Genomic DNA, 16,076 nt, shown 5'->3' with positions numbered 1-16,076 from the left:
AGTTATTTACACATTATTTGTAGCATGATTTTTTAAATGTCTCTCTTTATATTCATCTTGTAGAAATATACTACAGTAATACTTTTACAGGTTTCTTTTGTTTAATGAGTGGTTATACAAATGTCCCTTATATTAGACTTCTATTTTATTTTAATCAGTAGATATTTTATGCTTTTATGTTTAACTATCAATATTAAAGATGGGTGGTGGTGGATGACTGTTGAACAGAACTCTATGTATAAACATATTCAAGTATTTCATGTGTACACATGGTTTTATATTTCAGGCAATGCAAATTGCACAGAAACCAGAGGATTGGAAATAGCTGTAAAACAACGCATTGATGATGCTCTTACTTCAAGATTGCCAATGTTTTACTTAGTAAACAGACCTTACATAAGCATTGTCCCTGCTACACACGCAATTCAGACTGCTGCCGCTAATCGCACATTAAGTTTGAATTGGTCACAGGGAGATAGTTCATTGGAAGTTGTGAATGCATTGCAAGGGAAAAGCATTGAAAGGTATGTGCTTTTAAGCATTTGGTGCTGTATATGAATCTTTAGGGATACAAATAACAACAATTGTATCATGGTAATTGAATTACTACCTGCAAATGAGGAAATTCATTTTGTTTCATTGTTTAGTTCCCCATTTAAAAGTGGGCATTCTATGGCAAGCCGTCTTTGCAAAGCTGCGATGTTAAGTCGTTTCAACTTACTTGTAAAGGAAACAAAAAGAGAGGATGTTGTTCGTGGATTATCTTATCATGAGGCAAAGGTAACTAAATTATTAATTGTATGTAGAAGATGTCATACCAAGCTGTGTCATTATGCTTAATAATTTGCTAAATATTATGAACCTATAATTTGCAGAGAAACATTTTATGACGTCTGTACATAAGGTTGCATTTATGCAAATAACTGACAGTAGGATTTGGGTTGGTAAATACTAAAGATTAAACAAAACTTACTAAGTCCAGAAACTATGCACATTTCTGGCCTGATTTATTAAGGAAAGTAAGGCAAAAAAAGGAGTAAGTTTTCTCGTGGACAAACCATGTTACAATGCAAGGTGTACAAATTAGTTTATTATTTTGCATGTAAGTGAAATACTGGCTGGTTTTTCCAAATATTTGCCTGTAATCATTTGAGGAAATGTCTGTTTAAATATATTTTATATATTCAGTCTGTAAGTTAACATCTAATGCTCATCTATCGTTTAGAGCCTTGCTATACCCTACCAAGAAGCAAAATGCCTGTTGAAGTCCTATTTGGAGCAACAAGGGTTTGGATCTTGGATTGTGAAGCCAAACACCATTGAAGACTTTACAATTTAATCATACAACTGCAGTTCTTGTAGATTTGTATTTATATTTCATTTAAGTTCTCATTTTATAAAAAAAAATTACATTGAAGTTGTTGGCAAGTGTGCATGTTTTCCTTGAGCACATTCAAATATTGGCAAAATTACAAGAAAGCAATCTTTTCACTCAGAATAATTTGATTTTTATATAAAGGATTCCCTCATTGTTTCATTGTGTCTGTCTTTATGTGTTTGATTTATGGCAACAGACTTGTTTGTTAAAATGCTGCAAATAAGCAAATTTTGTTCTGTAATAATGTAGACATTGGAATTTTTTTGTGCCAGTATAAAAGATTTTTATATACAAATGTCATTTATGTATATGCTTTCTCACTCTTACAAAGTGCTGCAGTATTTGTCTTGTAAGTTGCACACATTGGCCACAACACATTTAAAGTACATTGTCAGGGATAAGCCCCTCTAGCTACTCCCTGATTAGATATCTTATAATATATTCCAACAGTCATACAATATATCACCTCTATTTTGTCAGGAAACTGCTCCTGAACCCCTTTATCTGTCACAGACCGCCCTCTGCGCACTTGTGACTTGGAAGCTTACTGTAAGAGAACACACAGGATTCCAGCCCAAATCTCACACTCCCCTCTAAGGCTACAGATTTCACTGGTCCCTTTTCCCAACACAGACTCACGCTTCACACATCTCGGCAACTGCCACCAGCTACGTATAAGGCCCATAGCAAACCTATAACTCAATCACCCAATTGTGCACACTTTGTGCCCTGGTAGCTAACAGTAAACATTTCACACACTGGTTTCTAAACAGTTAATCCAGCCAAGCAATCGGTCTCTTCTAAACAGGCAATGAATTTGTTTAGAGCAATAAGGACAGAACTATTACATTTTAGATTTAATATACAAACAGTACAATGCTTACAGAGAATGAAAAAACATTGGATAAAGATTTGACATACAAGTAAAACAAATGGGATGAAAGTACAGAGCATCACTTACATATATTAATCTGTATGCCTAGGGCAGGCAGAAAAGATGGACAGTCCTTCAATTAGATTGATCCCCAAGAAGATGACCACTTGTCCCTTCAAAACACAGGTTTTTAAGCAAACTCTAATGGGACAGCATTCACAAGGGCAGTGTGAATGCTAATGTGGGGGCGGAAATGCCCCTTGGGTGTCACCTAGGGCTTGTTCAAAACTTTTCCTAGGTTTTGACCTGTCTTGGCTTTTCTCAGATATCTCCCAGAGACATAACTTCCCCTTCAATAAACCGGTCATAACTTCCCGCACATTTAAATACCAAATATGATGCAATTTCAACAATATCCGATCTCGACCTGAAATACTATGGCTGTTCCCTGTATAGTTGGTATCTATGTTTTAAAACCCTTGTGTGGTTTTTGCCCCTCAGTACGGAGTGGCAAATGGATTTCCCAAAATATGAAAAATGAAGGCATTTCCTTTCAAGTTCATATTTCTATATACCTACATAAAGAGCCTACAGGTTTTACAGGAGTCTCCAAGATTCTCACCTAGGCATATGGCTCTCTAATTTACACCTAGTGGTTCGTTTGTGTTTACAATATCTATTGAAAGGAAGTTAATTAGCTAGTGGAATACATGATCAAAAACAATGGATGTCTGTGATCTGCATATCTTAAACTGGTGTCCTCACAAAGGGCTTACCTAGCTTAATTACCTCCTACTTGGCTAATTGTTTCCTTTTAAAAAACATTTTGTCACACATTTATCTGAGTTGAAAATCAGGTTCATTTATGTTTCAATGCAATGTTGTATTTGGGCCCTGACATCCAATATTCTATTTCATCATATCAGATTTATGCTCTCATCCTGACATACATTTTAAAATGAAAAATTCTTTATAAGAAACTTAAGCTTTTCAAATCTGCAAGTCAATTCACACAAACAAGCAGTTTTACATTTCTTTGTATTTGTTTTTAGACATTTCACACTGCTTAATGATATGATAAATAGCATATGGATATGAATATTGAGTCACTCCTGAATTGTGTGCGCTACATAAATGTACTAGCCTAGTCATTTAATCATAGTTGCATAACATTCAGGAAAAATGTAAACAGGAAAAACAGACCACTATTGTGAAAGTCCAAATGACCAAAAACTTGGCCTACTTACAATATGTAGATATGTGATATTCCCATGTGTCCGCAATAGCGAACATTCTTTTAATTTGGTGTCTGATAGTGTTTGGACAAGCTGACAGAAGCATAGAGAGTATAGCAGGGATAATGCACACCACACTGTGAAATATAAGGATACTTGAGATCACTGTGGAGTTCCGTGGTAGTCTCTGGTACATTCTATGGGAGTGATATTAGCAGATTCCGTATTTCAACATTGTGAGTTCAAGGGGAGAGGTGCCCAAAAGTGGACTTTACCTTTTAAATAAAATTTCCTTATTTCTCTGATTTGTCAATCTCTCACTCCCAGCACTGTTTGCTCTCGTTTTTCTGGCCAATGAGATCCATGTTTCCCCCTCTGCTTCAGCGGGGACTTGGTATCTCCCTGTAATGGCCGCTCACCGATCAGAGCACAACGCTCTATGCTTGAGTCAGCGAAGACCTGTCAGGACAAGTCTGTCACTTCTGGCCAGCGAGATCCAAATTCCACCCTCCACCTCAGCGGGGAACTTGGTATCTCCTTGTAATAGCCGCTCACCGACAAGGGCACAATGCTCTATGCCTGAGGCAGTGCGGACCTGACAGGAGAAATCAGTGGCAGCCTCGTCGATGCGCGGCTATCACTGCCTCTAACTGAAGAAATCTAGCGTAACTGAAATGAACGGAGCGGTGCTCCTTTTAGTCCTATGGGTACAAGTGCTGCTTACAGCACTTGCCCAGTCCTAAATAAAAATAAACAATAATAAGAATAAATAGAAGAAAATCTATTCTAACAGCATGTACTGCAGAACAGTACTGAAAACAGCCCGACTCCTTGGGCACTTAAATAACTGATGAGTTGCAGAGGGGAAGAGCTTCTGTCAACAGTTACATTAACAGTTTAACTATTTAAGTGTCAACGCCATTCACCCTCCTACAACCCCATGGTAGCAGTGCCCCCCAGATGAAATCAGAAAAGGATTTAACGCAAGTACAAAAATCCTCTTATTTGTCTGATTGGTATACAAATTTGGTGTCTGAAAATATCACAGTAGGCAAAACACAAGTTTTCTCAGCCTGTATTGACGAATTGCACAAAATTGTCTCACATATGCATCCCCTCTTCTAGGCACAAAGCAAATGCTTTGTGGAGATTGTAGCATATAGTGCATTTAAAATCTACCTTTCACCAATCAAAAATGATACAAAGTAGCTGAAATAGTGTGCAATAATAAGTAGAATGTAGTTAAAAAAAGATTGTAAATAGTGTATCATTACAATGACATCTAAGTCATTTAATGCAAATTCATGTGCATTGAGTTGTCCCTGCACAGTGTTCTTATCAGTATTATAATCTGACCACACTTTCCTTTTGTGGAATTATTAGCTGTGTATCGCTCTTGGTTGCAAAGTTGATCTCTGTTAGCGGTGTAGTTCAAAATACTCTTGTATTAGTCACCTGGGTTCTCTTGGTGGAATGCTAATACAGCAGCAGTGCAGATACATGACATCTCTTGAAGTAGTATACAGTACAAAAGCCCAGGAAAACCAATGGGTCTGTTCTACTGGTTTCAGGGATCATAATGAAGAGAGGTCTCAAAGTATGTGGGATTGAGGTATTTGAAACTATGCATGGAGGTTGCACTTTGGGCAGCAGTGGCAAAGTGGTTAGCATTGCTACCTCAGCACTATGGCCATGTTTGTATGTTCGTGTGTTTGCATGTATTGCACAGTGTACCTCAAAATTTTCCACCTCATTGCATACCAAGGCACACTTCAACTTCTGGAGCAGTTTCCTGAGAGCAGAAGATTGGAGAGCACAATGCTTAGATGTATATTTAGATTATCTAGGTGCACTTGTGCACAATGAAAGTGTTGTGCACTGCGCTTTGTGAATAACCCCACTGTATGCTTTAAATGGATCTTGCTAATCGTTGGGCCACAGCATTTCATTTAACAGTTCAGTATTGCCCTAAAATCTTGGAACTGCATTTTTTCTTTTTCTAAAGCAGCTGCACAATATATGTGGAGCTTTGACCATCATAATCCTACTACTACTATTTAGGACATGTATGCTTTTTATGTATGCTTTTCTGCAATATAGACATGCTAGGCTATAAATGCACTATATGGACAAAAGTATTTGTTTACACCAGTTAATTATTGAATTGAGGTGTTTCAATCAGACCCATTGCCAGAGGTGTATAAAATCAAACACCTAGCCATGCATTCTCCGTTTGTGATACAAAATGGGTCATTCTGAAGAGCTCAATGACTTCAAGCGTGGTACTGTGATAGGATGCCATTTTTGCAATAAGACAGTGAAATTTCATCCCTGATGGATATTCCACTGTCAACTATAAGTGATATTATTAGAAAGTGAAAGCGTTTAGGAACAACACCAATTCTGCCATGAAGCGGAAGACCACGTAAAATCACAGCGGCGTCAACGACCGGTAAGGCGCACTGTGTGTAAAAGTTGCCAACATTCGGTCCATTGCATAGTTTAAGAGTTCCGAACTTCCACTGGCATTAATGTAAGCACAAAATTGTGCGGTGGAAGCTTAATGGAATGAGTTTCCATGGCCAAGCAGCTGCATGCAAGCCTCACATCACCAAGGTCAATGCCAAGCGTCAGATGAAGTGGTGTAAAGCACACTGACACTGGACTGTGAAGTGACAAATCACCCTTCTCTGGCAGTCAGATGAGCAAGTCTGGGTTTGGTGGATGCCGGAGGAACGTTACCTGCCTGGCTGCATTATGCCAACTGTGAGGTTTGTTGGAGGAGGGATAATGGTATGGGGCTGTTTTTCAAAGTTTGTATGTTAAGTGTTTTAACTGTGAGAAGGCAAAATGGGGCCATATCCCCTGATCTTATTCATAATGATGACAGTGTTTATAGTATTCTATACACCAATCAGCCACACCATTAAAACCACCTGCATAATATTGTCCCTCTTGTGCCACCAAATAGCTCTGACCCGTCGAGGCATGGACACTGAAGGTGTCCTGTGGTATCTGGGAACCAGGATGTTTATTTTTGTTTATATTTCTTCAGAGCTCCTCCCCTTTTATTTGAATCCACAGTTAATTTTAATAGCAAATGATGATTATGCAAGATAAATGTCTCTTCAGTGCACTTATTGCCAAACTTTTTTAGGATTGGGGTATGTACAGCTTGTGTCAGTGGTTTCTCACACTGCTGTCCACAAAAACAATCCCACTTCCCTCTAGCTTTAAAACTCATGGCTTCCTCATGGTTAGACTTTGCTCAGTTTACTTGTACTCTTGTGCATAAGTCTGCATTCCTAGACCTGGGTCTTGCAATTCCAACAATATTTATCTTAAATTATCAGCTAGTTGAGCAAAATTAAGTCCTGTGTTCAAACTTTAGTAGTCACTTGGCCATACTTTAGGATTTTCTGGTTGTGTAGAAGCAACGATAAAAACATAATTTTTTTTCTACACTTGTCGGGAAGTTGTACTTCTGTATTAGCTAGGTTAGTTTTAATTGACACTTTATAGCAATTGTGTTTAACTTATAAAATAAATGGTTTTAGTACATGTCTGCAAGTTGGAGTGTCTGGGGGTTGTTTCTGTTGTCAAGTGGACGCAACTGTTACTCAATCAGACCTAGACACATATACAACTGTCCGGATTCCCCGCCGCGTTAAAACTACTACCGTTATTACGGTAATAGTTAGCTGGATTTTAGCTCGCGGCTCAGGGAGCTGCGAGCTGAAATCCAGCAAGAAGAGTACCGTAATAACATTTTTTCTGCACACTATTGCCATAATAACGGTAATAGTGCGCGGAGCGTGAGATTTTCTGCGTTTCCACCGACAATTAAATATGCCCCTTAATATGGTGCACATACACTTACACTGACTCTAGCTCTTTATTTTTACTAGGTCTCCTGTGGAATTACACCCTAGTGCAATGGTTCTTATTAGTATATTCAGCAAGTCTATCTTAAAGCATTGAATAAGATATGCAAACTATTGTTAGTTGAAACTTGAGAAACAGTCTTTACCTCCCCATCATCCGAAGGGTGGGGTACCTTATGACGGTAGTGACAACACCGACTGTAAAGAGGCCGACAGGCTGATAACACTGACAGGTTGAAAAACGACACTTGAAACAGCTCCTATGAAGGAACATCCCGGCAGGCTACAATGACGTCAGTTTCAAGCTCTGGTCCAAGGTGATATGTCTGGATTAAAACCTTAATACATTTTTCTTTTATATTTTATTTATGTTTTGAAGAACAACTATTCACATTTTAAAATGAATTTCTGTTGATACCTCTCCCTGTCACAATTTTGCTCAATATGATTTTCTAATCTCAACAGATAGCTGGGATCTAATAATGTAGTCCATCTTTGAAATATTATGTATTTAAATTTTGGAGTTTTTTTTAACCTATATATTATTTCCTGCAATGGTCATAAACTAAATTATTAATTTTATGATGCTACAAGTAAAAACATAATTGGAATCTCTAATTTAGTGCATGCATTAAAATAAACTACAGAACATTGCAGCCTTTGGGTTATATTTACTAAACTGCGGGTTTTAAAAAGTGAAGATGTTGCCTGTGGCAACCAATCAGATTCTACTTATTTTATACTTAGTATATTATACTAAATGACAACTAGAATCTGATTGGTTGTTGAAGGCAACATCTCCAATTTTAAAACTTGCAGTTTATTAAATATACCACTAAGACTCATTTTTGTGGGAATGTGGTACCTGTGTAACTGTAACACTAATTGTAATTTTTTTTAATTGGATGTGAGGGGAGCTTAACATTACAAAGTGGTAATTTTGTAAAATGGTCAAGATGGATTTTTTTTAAGTGAGGTTGATATGAATCTTTTTTTACATTAATTTACAGCTTACTTTATGCCTATTTTTTTTTTTTATTATTTTTTTTAAAACCTGCATTATTACACTATATGCATTGTACTTTTCTAATTCTATTATTATTACGGCAAGTGGTTATTTTTGCTCCAAAATCAAGCATTTAGAAACCCTCTGTTAAGAGTTAGGATCTCTCTTGTTTGTCTGCTAGCTGTGCTGCAATAATTAGGGATGTGCACCGGCCACTTTTGGTGTCTCGTGTTTTGCGTTTTGGATTCGGATTTGCTTGAGGTTTTGGATTCGGATTTGTTTCGCAAAACACCTGACGAAAGGTTTTGGTTCGGATTTAAGGTTTTGGATTCGGATTTATTTTGGAAAAAACATAAAAAGTGCTAAAAACCAGTTTTGTGGGTTTTTTTTTCACTGCTACGCTATTATTAACCTCAACAACATTCAATAACAATCATTTCCACTAATTTCCAGTCTATTCTGAACACCTCACAATATTGTTTTTAGGCCAAAAGGTTGCACCGAGGTAGCTTGAGCACATAATGCCAAAAAAAGAGGTACAAGATGGAATTGTTCTGGGCCCTCCCTCCCACCCCTCGCAAGATTCGACGCGAGACTTGGACGACAGAGCCTTGTTTTCAATTTTTTGCCCGCCGGAAATATCCGAACAGTGCTCGGATCCCGTTCGGATCCGCACTGTTCGGGTGGGCTCGGATTAGCAGAATCCGAGCCTGCTCATCTCTAGCAATAATGTGTAGGATCTATTCTGCAGCTTAACTGGTTGCTAGATAAATAGCAACAAGCTTCTCTTTAGCTCCCAGTCTGGCAGCTGTGCTATTACTTACCACACTCATGCATCTAACTATCCTCCAGTTGTGATTGGTGCTGTTGCCTTTATAAAACTCTTTCTGGCAGCATACCAATGCTGGTGGTAGTTCCTGCTTGACCTAGTGTACCTTGTATCTTGACTTGTTCTGCTATTGACCTGGCTTGTTTAAAGGATTCAGCTGTCTTCTCTACTCCTGATTCTGACCTGTCTGAATCTGAATCCTGCCAAAATACATTATGTTTGCTCACTTACTGCTACCATGGGCTGCCCACTCTTTAACACAAGTGGCACACTACCTGCATTAACCCCTGCCTGTCTGACTCGGAGTTCTGCCAAAAATATCCTGGTTGTTCACTACCTCCTACCGTGTTCCGTCCACTCCATCAGACAAGTGCCAGACTATGCATGCCTGTCTGACGCTGATTTCTGCCAACTGTATCCTAAGTTCTGTCAACAATATCATGGTTGCCCATTACCTCCTACCGTGTTCCGTCCACTCCGTTGGGCAACAACTGCTATTACCCAAGCTTAAGTCCTGGGGACAACTGAGTACTGTGGAACATAACTCATTCCTCGTAAGGGGTCTATTAAAGGTGAACATCTCATGTAAAGGTTCTAGCAGTTGTGGATCTCACACTACTCTGTCCTTAATACCCTCCCTGTAGAAATCCTGTGCTTGTCCTTAAGATCGTTTCTGATAATTCATTTAGGTTACAAGAGTAATAAATGCATTTTCCTCACGGTTTAAACACAGTAAGTTTTCTTTTTAAGTGGACAACTGAGGAAGGTGGTTTGATAATTTTTTTGTGACAGAAATTAACTTTGTCACCATGTTACATTTTTACAATACTCTATAGATGAAATAAAGGACTGGTCAGTGGCACATCGGAATGCAACATATTTTGTGTGGCTATACATAAGCTATTGCAGCCTTTAATGGATGGTAACAATCCATGTGTATCTATTCCACAAATGCTGTTGCCCTTATTTTCACATAATATATTTTTTAAGTACATATGTAATACTAATCACACACTGTATTTAAAAATTACATATATTTTATTGTTTAATTACATTAATTATAATGTGGACTCAAATGTAGAAATGTGAACAATATCTGATTTTATTTTTATTTAAAATTAGTTGCTTACAGTATATCACAAAGATAATAAATACATGAAAATGTAATAACTTATACAATACAAAATAAATAGATATGATTTTTTTTCAATAAATACATAATTGAGCAACATGTAGTGAACACAGAAGATGAGAGCAAATTATTTTTGTGACCGTATGTGCTTCAGGAAGTCCAACAGATTCTGAAGAACTTGAGGAGTATTTTTTATCACCATGTGGAACTTACACTCCTTATTGGAACATAACGCCTGCAAGTAAAGAACATATATATTTATATATCAGTCATATGCTGACCAACTGGAGGGTGTAGTTTAGCATTTTTACTTTTATTATGAAGATAATTTGATTAATTCTAACATATTTCAGCCTATTTAGCCGACATATATGGTAGAATGTTACGCGGTATCCGTACAGTGCTTTATAAAACAAAGAACTGTACTGATACCACATAACATTCTACCTTATATGTCGGCTAAAAAGGCTGAAATTTGTAAAATATGTTACCACCATCAACAAAGTGTTGTTTGCATTTGACTTAAAATACAATAGGCCTTTAAAAAAAAATACTAATTATTAATAACAAGAAGGTTTTTTTTGTGAGCGTGGACTTACTCCACATATTACCTCACTTTTGATGTATTACACTTGCTGATTTTGGGGCATCACTAGTTCTAATTAGTAAATAATAGGTATTTTTTCTTTTACTATTGAGATACTAGCAAGAAACATTTATGGAAAGAGGTGCATGCAGCACATTTGTGGACAAACCTGCCACTCTTATGACACTTGTTGTAAAGTGTTGGAGACTGATATTTTCACACAGTGATGAAGACAGTCCAGGATGATATAGGAAGGGTAAATATTTGTGAACATAAACACAGTTCAAACTAATCTGTTAATTGGGGGAAGGTAATAGAGGGGGGAAAAAATAGAGCTCCACCTTTACATATTTTATATTGCCACAAAAGTTCCCTTTTCCTATGTTTAGGGAACAGTTATTTAATGAGAGAGACAATGCTGCAGACATTAAGATACATATAGAGTCCACTGGCACATTATAGAAGGACTACATGGACCTCTATACTAAAATAATGTCACTGTGTCTGTTATACTACAATAGGGGAATATTGTTGCAATGCATTTTGCATCAAAATACTATGTGAATTGCAGAGTAAGAAAATGAAAATTGTTCAAATGCCTTTTCAGGTATGTGGTTTCAGTATAGCTGTTTACTTAGAAGAGGAAATGGTAAATACAAGATGCTTTCCTATGTGATAAAACATTAACCATAAGAGCCCTTGAAATATGTGTAGCTGCATGAACTTATTGGCTCATGTTGCAATCAGCAGCGAAACTCACTTAACATTAAAGTGACACTGCTATTTTTTTTATAGTCTTAGAGCCATTCAGTATAGTAGCCCCCACCTAGTTATAAATCCTGTATATTGTATTATTCAGATACTCAGAATTATGTGATTCCTGTCATTTTAGCAGTTTAATATTAATGTTTCTTTATAGAGAGTGTATTATAAGCACTAAGCCATGATTACAGAAATAGCTTAAGGCAGAGACAAACAAGCAAGAATAAAAAAAACTTGTCAGGATAATAAGCCTCTAGTGACTTAAAGTGAGATGGAGTTACGGAAGGAAGTTTCTATGACGACAACAATGATTTAATTCGACATTAAAAAAAATATATAATGCAATCCTTGAAAAAGCCTACTGTATCTTATCATGCAATGAGTCTGCTAGAAGAGCATTGCGTAATAGTATCACAAATAACTAAACAGTTAGAGCTATACAGCATGCAATTATTCAATAATACTTTTCTGTCTACTCTGTGTTGTAGCATTTCTTTCTATTTAATGTTTAAACCTTAAAGATAATTACCCGTGTTGTGACTGTCTTATTTAATTTCATTTCCTAGAAAAAAAAGGAAGAAAACAATTAGCCAAAGGAATCCAGTACAATGGAAATAACAATGCAGAATCCAAGCAAATACAGAATATAACAGAATTTCCTAAACATTTACTTGTTAAGTCTTTCTATCTCTTTATCTATAAATGTTTTCAAAATACTTTTTCTGAAAGTAAATATTTCCCCAACACCGCTGATTTTTATAAATGCTTAAAAGGTACCCCATGCAGGACTGCCATTAGATGATAAGGGGCTTGTGCCTGTATAGGTCCAAATGTGAAATACCCCTACAATTTGTCTGCTGTGCACAAATTGATAAATCTTAGTAAGTAGACAGACTAGTTCTAGGATATATTTAGCGAGTACCAGCAAATATCTATAACACCTAGCATTCATATGATTTCTGAAGTGAGTCTTGCAGTTATTATGAAGGTTGGGTTTCTTTGGCCTCGAAGTCTTTTTTCTTTGTCCACCCGCATCTCAATATGTATCTCATTGACAATGATGACAGTGCTGTCAGCTAGTTTTGCATACAGCTCATGCAGGCAACCTGCATGCTCTCCTACCTTAATATAATGGGATACATGCTTGTTTACATTATAATGCACTTATTACATTCTTATCAAGCTGAGCAGTGAGGAGATGTGGATCTGCCACATTGTTGCTGGGCCTTCATGGGGCTGGGAATGGAGTTGTTTGTTGAGCTTGCTGGCAAAGTTGTCAGCGCTGGAGTGGTGGGATTTGTAAGAATATTTTGTAAATTTTAAGTATACAATCTCTCTTACATGTATTTGGCAGATGCGGAAAATAAACTCGGGGTAGAGACACCTTTAAAAATACCAATCAAATTTCAGAACCTCACACAACCCAATTCACAAATTGTTGCTGATAGCAACTTGAATGGACTAAGCAGGACTATTCCTTTTAAATATTGAGATATAATACAATTATACGTCCTGTGTGTTTATGTACATAATGTATATATTTATTCCATTATTTCTAATGTGTTTTTTAGCTGTGTTTTGCAAAAGGCGTATGATTGACAGTTCCGTCTATCAGCCCATAGGTACCCCCAATAAACAAATATAGCATTTCTTATTTAGAAAATTTGCTTCACTGTGAAATGCATTGCAAAATAAATGATGAAAACTATGCACGGTATAACTGACTTATTTCCATATGCAATCATTCACTAGGGAGGTAAGGTTCATTAACAATTGCAAAAAAAACACAGTTTTTTCTTACTATGATTTGCTTTATATTGGTGATAATGTTGAGGATTGCATTAGTTACTTCGCCTTCATTTTTATGTTTTCTTTCTAATTCAGCCATCATTCCTCCAAAACAGGCAAGGGCATATAATGTACAGTTACCCTGAAAGAAGCATGAAAAATAATAGTTTCAATGTTATATAATGTACATATTATAGAGTAAAATTATTAAAGAGTAGTATTGTCTAAAGTAATGCTTATATTTTCTATAGAATCATATAATAACATTTTCTCCAATTTGCTCTGCATATTTGTGAGGTTACATTAAATATTACCCGTATACTGTGAAGGGAAGTGAGCCCCTACTGGCTACAAAAAAAAAGTTTAATGGTTACTTTTTGTTAACAAGGAAAACTTTTTGAGCTATGCATACCATGGAAAAGTTTCACCTAGCAAAAACAACCACACATAACCTTTTTTGTTCTAAAGAGAAGAATTTCTCATTGTAAATACTATTTAAAATATTTGGTTTATTTATTGATATGCTGTACCCAATAAAGCATGACAGAAGATACTGTTCTGTGTATGCGGGTTTTCTCCATAGCATAACATATTTCACTTTTGTAACTAGGCATTTTTTAATTAGTGTATTACATGTAATTATGCTGCATAATTACATTTCATGTAGAGTATACTTTTTAACAACATTTGATACACTTTTTAGTTGACAGCCTTAATGGTTGCAGAATGTTCTTCATTTGAAAGTGAACATCTGCTTACATTTCCACCAGTAAAGAATATCACTAATGATTGATATATATGCTTACATTCCAACTATGTAACTAGATACATCCACATTAGTACCTTGGCACAATTTCACATAAGCACAACTCCTTTTATGAAACCAGAGATTTCACATAGCACTAAGTTTACACTAATATACATGGTGAATGCGATTATATTGTAGCCAGTGGTCGCATTTGGTGCAACTAAAGATATATATAGTATTGTTGCATATTTTTTTTAGAATTAAAAAGAGCTGACATCCTGATTGGTTTACCAATACAAAACCTTTACACAGCAGTACTGCAGAACAGAACACCAGGAATGTGAAGATAAATAATGATCAGCACATGTAAAATCAAAGGAACGTACTAAAGCTACAACAATATCCAGCAATCCGATGTATAATTTTGTTCACGTCCAAGCCATGAGCTCCAAGGGTGAGTAACTTCTAATACAGAGTAACTACTGTACATAACATTGCTCAATAGTAACTAAAGAATTGCAGAGCAGATATACAGGGCCAGTTATTGAAGTGAAATGCGTTTCTGGTTTATTCTGCTTAAATAAACACTATACAATAAAAAAAAAACTATGCATGTTGATTGAAAATCTACTCCCTTTATATTTATTATACATTGACCAGAGCAATAAATACATTAACTTTATGCTACATATAAAAGATTTTTTCAAAAATAATTACCGGAACATCCGTTGGTATGCGGAACGTATTGTTTACCTGGATAAAAAAGAATACAACGTGTATTACTCATTTGTGCACCAAAAAATTATACTGTATAGATCATACAAATATAATCTTCATACTTACAGTGATGCCTTGCTTCAGAAAAGAAACATCGCGTTGTATTGTCAACAGAATAGCCTGGCTGTTTGGTGGAACTGGAGTTTCTTGTGAGAAAACAAGCAAGGTTAACACCAGCAAACAGAATGCTTGAAACTTACACATTGTAATTATCTTCCTTCAGCTAATATACATATAATGCTAATGAGATAGGCACAGTTCCCAAAGAAGAATTTATATTCTTAATCATGGAAATAAAATGAGGGTGGAAAGAGAAAGTTTAGATATTACAGATAGTTGTACACTGCAGTACCTGTGAGGCAATAAATATTACTTTCTTTTCCTTCCTTGATGACTCTTTGGAATTTCTTTTAAGTATCAGCAGCACAGAATGGATGTAGGTAAAATCCCTCTAACCCACACTCACTGTCTTCAACTTTTCTTCTCTAATGACATGACGCTTTCTAAACACACCAGTTTTTCCCCTTTGTTCCATGTGCCACCTCCAAGCACTGAGCTGCATAAGCTGGTCATTGAGCAAATCATGCATTTTATTATATGTGATACACAGCCAGTGTGCACATTCTTAAAAAAAAAAAAAAAAAAAGTTGTTCCTATTTTACTATTTGCACTCAACACACATTCAAAGCAACTTTTAAAGAGCAGCTTCTTACAGGAAATGTTTATTTCCTGTTGAAGATTACCTTTTCCACTCTATGCAGATACTGTGGAGTAAATTTACTTCAAGTGGGTCCATCACCATGAATTCACTTTTTTTTTCCAATTAAAAATGTCCTACTTTTCATATATGCCATTTGTTCCATAAAATGTTTATTTTTTTAATCACCTCTTGTTCCACTGCTAGTAAAAATCCCTTCTTCCATGGAGTTCTGGGCAACACCATTTATTATTTGATATAATGGTTCATTTAATTTACATGTCATCAGATAAAGTCCCTGGATCAATGACCTCAACTATTTAAAACTACAGATATCATTCATTGTAAGAAAGGCATACAGACAATGTCTTATTCTGTTA

At 36.2% G+C, this 16,076-nt stretch overlaps 1 protein-coding gene and 1 long non-coding RNA gene across 2 annotated transcripts in view; one reads left to right on the top strand and one right to left on the bottom strand.

Annotated features, from left to right (window-relative positions):
* Window positions 1-1,636, top strand: part of ADAD1 (adenosine deaminase domain containing 1) — a 59,829-nt gene extending 58,193 nt beyond the window's left edge. The window contains exons 10-12 of the mRNA XM_075200217.1: window positions 287-524; window positions 648-780; window positions 1,226-1,636. Coding sequence (XP_075056318.1) covers window positions 287-524; window positions 648-780; window positions 1,226-1,339 — 485 coding nt within the window. The 3' untranslated portion in view covers window positions 1,340-1,636. The remainder of the gene's footprint in view (window positions 1-286; window positions 525-647; window positions 781-1,225) is intronic.
* An 8,775-nt stretch (window positions 1,637-10,411) lies between these two features.
* On the bottom strand, window positions 10,412-15,597 carry LOC142105783 (uncharacterized). Its single transcript, XR_012679719.1, has 6 exons — window positions 15,352-15,597; window positions 15,066-15,145; window positions 14,940-14,975; window positions 13,488-13,616; window positions 12,216-12,248; window positions 10,412-10,573 (listed from the first exon to the last, which is right to left on the bottom strand). It is a non-coding gene; the product is annotated as an uncharacterized LOC142105783 (long non-coding RNA).
* Window positions 15,598-16,076: the final 479 nt, after the last annotated feature.

This window comes from Mixophyes fleayi, chromosome 1, assembly GCF_038048845.1.
Source record: "Mixophyes fleayi isolate aMixFle1 chromosome 1, aMixFle1.hap1, whole genome shotgun sequence".
Classification (NCBI taxonomy): domain Eukaryota; kingdom Metazoa; phylum Chordata; class Amphibia; order Anura; family Limnodynastidae; genus Mixophyes; species Mixophyes fleayi.
This window is presented reverse-complemented; position numbering and strand designations above follow the sequence as displayed.